The sequence below is a fragment of the Canis lupus genome, chromosome 28 (assembly GCF_048164855.1).
Source record: "Canis lupus baileyi chromosome 28, mCanLup2.hap1, whole genome shotgun sequence".
NCBI lineage: Eukaryota > Metazoa > Chordata > Mammalia > Carnivora > Canidae > Canis > Canis lupus.
This window is the reverse complement of record NC_132865.1, coordinates 22667172-22671822: the sequence shown is the minus strand read 5'-3', so window position 1 is coordinate 22671822 and position 4651 is coordinate 22667172. Positions and strand designations below refer to the sequence as shown.

Genomic DNA, 4651 nt, shown 5'->3' with positions numbered 1-4651 from the left:
CCTCTTTTAAAAGAATATTTATTTGAGAGAGAGAGAGAGAGAGAGTGCACACATGCGCAATACAGACAGATAGCACCTACAAGTAGGGGGAGCGGCTCGATCCCAGGACCCCAGGATCATACCTGAGCTGAAGGCAAGACACTTAACTGACTGAGCCACCCTGGTGCCCCTTCCTAATCTTTTCTTTCAGTGAAATAACTAGCCCCTGACTTTTCCTCATGTGTCTTACTGCTGGGTTCATATTCATCTTTTGACATTTTGTTTTTAAATTTCACTGAATCTCCTGAAACCTTTACTTTCCCTAAAGATACAGTAAGGAAGATGGACACCACACCACTATTCCAAGCTGTACAATGCTGACTGTGACAAAAGTGTTACATCTTGGGAGTAGGACTCACTCTGAAACTCACATTTTTTTTTTTTTTTTAAGATTTATTTAGGACAGCCCAGGTGGCTCAGCAGTTTAGTAGTACCTTCCGCCCAGGGCGTGATCCTGGAGACCCGGGATCGAGTCCCACGACAGGCTCCCTGCATGGAGCCTGCTTCTCCCTCTGCCTGTGTCTCTGCCTCTCATGAATAAATAAATAAGAAATCTTAAGAAAAAAAAAAGATTTATTTATTTTAGAGAGAGTGAGCATACGCATGTGAGTGTGGGTAAGCGCAAAGGGAGAGGAAAAGAAGCCTAAACAGACTCCCCACTGAGGACGACGCCCCACTCCAAGCTCAATCTCACTACCCTGGGATCATGACCTGCGCCAAAACCAAGAGTTGGATGCTCAACTGACTGATCCACCTAGGTGTCACTGAAACCTGTATTTTTTAAAACACAAGTAAGAAACTCTGGAAATGTACTCTACTTTTATGAAATTTCAGAAACACAGTTGACTTTAATTATCTGTGAATTTGATAAAAATATTACATAATTTTAAACTAGAATAATCTCCAGAGGACAAATGCTGTCTGCAATAGGGTCCTCATTGAACCTTCAATTCCAACTCTTTATATATGAACCTCAAGACCAAACTGCTATAGTTTAAGTTCTCTTCTTCTTTTTAATGATTTTATTTATTTATTTGAGAGAGTGAGTGAGCATGAGTGTGGGAGGAGGCAAGTCAGAAGGAGAGACAGAAGCATTCAGTGGGGAGCTCAACCTGGGGCTCGATCCCAGGACCCTGGGATCATGACCTAAGCTGAAGGCAGATGCTTAACCAACTGAGCCACCCAGGCGCCCCTAGTTTAACTTTTCTTCTTTCTTTTCTTTTCTTTTCTTTTCTCTTTTCTTTTCTTTTTTTCTTTTCTTTTTTCTTTTTTTTTCTTCCTTCCTTCCTTCCTTCCTTTCTTTCTTTCCAATATTTTATTTATTTATTCATGAAACAGAGAGAGAGAGAGAGAGAGAGAGAGAGGCAGAGATACAGGCAGAGGGAGAAGCAGGCTCCATGCAGGGAGCCCAAAGTGGGACTCAATCTTGGGGCTCCAGGATCAGGCTCTGGGCTGAAGGCAGGCGCTAAACCGATGAGCCACCCGGGCTGCCCTAGTTTAAGTTTTCTAACAAATTTACTTCCAGCAAAACACTGCTCACATTCTTTAGTTCCTACATTGTCTTCTGGCTTAGGCTTCTTCTTTTTTTTTTAAAGATCTTATTTACTTATTTGAGAGAAAGAGAGCGAGAATAAGCAACAAGGAGGAGCAGAGGGAGAGGGAGAAGCAGGCTTCCCACCGAGCAGGGAGCCCAACACGGGCTCAATCCCAGAACCCTGAGATCATGACCTGAGCTGAAGGCAGACATTTAACCAACTGAGCTACCCAGGCTTCCCCGGGCTTAGGCTTCCATTTCTCTGCGTAGGGGCTCTCTGCTCACCTACACAGCCAAGTGGTACCATCACCTAGGGCTCAAGGTTATCTGGGCAACATCTGCTTTCAGTGCTCTACTTAATGAGATTATGCAATATAACATAATTGTAATGTTGGCTTTGCAAGGAATAATGGGACTCTCAAAAAGGCAAACACAAAACAAAACAGAAACCATGTGTATGAGCTAAAACTTGAGCATCCTGAGCCACCGGTGATAGGTGTGTTTTTATCCATAAAGCAGTAAGAGTTGGGGCTTTGGGTCAAAGGAAAATAAAAGAGTTAACTGAAGGCTGCTGTACTGAACTGAGGGAACCTAGAGTAGATCCCCCACCTCTGGCAGAGGGAGAAGGACAGAGAATCTTTTTTTTTTTTTTAATTTTAAGATTTCTTATTTATTTATTCATGAGAGACGCAGAGAGAGAGGCAGACACATAGGCAGAGGGGGAAGCAGGCTGCCTGTGGAGAGCCCAATGCGGGACTTGATCCCAGGACCTAGGGATCACAACCCGAGCCAAAGGCAGACGCCCAACCACTAAGCCACCTAGGCGTCTCGGGAAAGAGAATCTTGAGTTGGCTCTGCATTCGATCTCACGACCCTGACTGAGATCATGACCTGGGCTGAAATTAAGAACTGGACACTTATCCAAACGAGCCATCCAGATGTCCCTGGAGGGTAAAAATTTTAAAAAGCCAGTGTAGGCAGAGAAGGTGTAAGATATGTCTAACCAGAATCCCAGAAGGAAAGAATGGAGAAAATGGCGAGGGGGTAGTACATAAAGAGATAATGGCTATAAATCTTCCAGAACTGATGAGAAAAATCAAGAATCTACAAATTAAAAAAAGTACAGCACATACCAAATACCAAGAAGTATAAATAAATCCACATCCAGACACCCTGTAGTAAAGGTACAATACAGAAAATACATAGAATATTTCAAAAGCAGCTAGAGGGAAAAGATCACCCACAAAGAAATGAAAAGTATTAGACTGATAATCAGAACCAAAAAATCTCTATCAAACATGATCACATCCCACTTCCTTTTTCAAAAAACTTTTTCAATGGCTTAATGAAAAAAAGTATGAATTCTTCAGAGTTCAGTATTTAAGGCCTTCTATAAATCTGTTCTATTACTAATCTACTCTTCCTGCCAAATCTTAATTGCCTTTACTATATTTTTTAAGTGGTAAAACGTATGTTAACAGAATTGTCTAGTTTTATTTCTCTTATGGCATTTATAGTACATAGTACCTTATATTAGTTATTAATGTATATCTTTTATTTTCCAACTAAATCATAACTTTATTTTTTATTTTAAAGATTTTATTTATTTGACACAGAGAGAGAAGGAGAGAGAGAGAGAGAGCACGTGAGCGCACAAGCAGGGGTAGGGTAGCAGCAGGTAGAGGGAGAGGGAGAAGCAGGCTTCCTATGGAGCAGGGAGCCCAATGCCAGGCTTGATCCCAGGACCTGGCTTATGACCCAAGCCAAAGGCAGCCATTTAACTGGCTGAGCCATTCAGACACCCCAAATTATAACTTTTTACAGACATGCCCTAGGTCTGATTTTTAGACTTCTCCCTCCCCCACATTCCATGCCTAATAACTGATGATATAATCTGAATACATGAAAACTGGTCAGGACCAACTATTTAGGAGGAAAAGAATAACTCTAGCAGAGGGCTAAAATAACTTCTAGACCTTATCATGAATCATTATTCTCTTGGATCTCCTGGTGCTAGGACTCACCTGTTTTGGTTGGCAAAAGATGCCTGGTCTATAGGCAGGATGCTTTCAGGCCACGGGGCAGTCTGATTTGGAGGAGCTTGTTGTTGGCTATACTGAGGTCCCCCCATGTTCATCTCTAATTCAGATGGCCCTAAAAACAGAGAAGACAAAAATCCGAAACTTTATAAATTTTATCAGGGAATGCCTATTTCTGCTATGTAATATCAAGTAAAATACCTGGTTTACATAAAATGGAAAAGGCAGATGCAATAATAATTAGTTGAAAATAGTAAGACTGAATTTTTGTTCTGAAATAGAAACAAAGCAATAAATATCAAGGCTTTTCACCCATTTTAGGCAATATCTAGAGTGGTAGCTCTAAACTTCTTGCAGTGAAGATCTTTTAATTTTCTTTTTTCTTTTTTTTTTGAGAGAGAGAGCACAAGGGGGCAGGGTAGAGGAGCACAGGAGAGGGAAAGAATCTCAAGTAGATTCCCCACTGAGTTAGAGCCCTTGGGGGAAGGAGTTGAGGGGGACTCCATCTCATGACCCTGAGATCACTACTTGAGCCAAAATTAAGAATAGGAGGCTTAATCAACTGAGCCACCCAGGTACTCCAGCACCCTGACCTTTTAGTTTTCTTTATGTGGATTTTATCTTATTGATACTTACTTACTGTATGGGAAATTAACATTGGAAAAATAGAAAAAAATTATTCACTCATTTAAAATTAATTACAATAAAACCACTATGTGTTAACATAAGCAAATTTCTTAAACAAAAAAATGAAAAAAAAAAAAAAACCAAAACCTTTTGCTGGCATTGTTTTACATTTCTGAAAATCACTTTAATGTCTGGATGATGGAGGAGAGCCAGAGCCTCTTATGTGCTCCCACATCCCACCAAGGCGATACCACACAGCCTATCACTTCTAGAACTCTACTATATGCTTGTGAGAGTTGAGAGTGAAGAAGGCCAGGAGTGTCTCAGTATAATGGAAATAGTTTAGCCTTGCAGACCACCTGAAAGGGCATCAGGGTCCTGGACCACATTCCTGAGAAGTGCTAGATCCCCC

The 4651-nt window shown here is 41.1% G+C and overlaps 1 protein-coding gene across 11 annotated transcripts in view; it reads right to left on the bottom strand.

The window, feature by feature from the left end:
- NCOA2 (nuclear receptor coactivator 2) overlaps positions 1-4651 on the bottom strand; it is a 295906-nt gene that overhangs the window by 25527 nt on the left and 265728 nt on the right. For all 11 annotated transcript variants that reach the window (XM_072804308.1, XM_072804304.1, XM_072804314.1 and 8 more), the window contains one exon: positions 3598-3727. In XM_072804308.1, coding sequence (XP_072660409.1) covers positions 3598-3727 — 130 coding nt within the window. The remainder of the gene's footprint in view (positions 1-3597; positions 3728-4651) is intronic.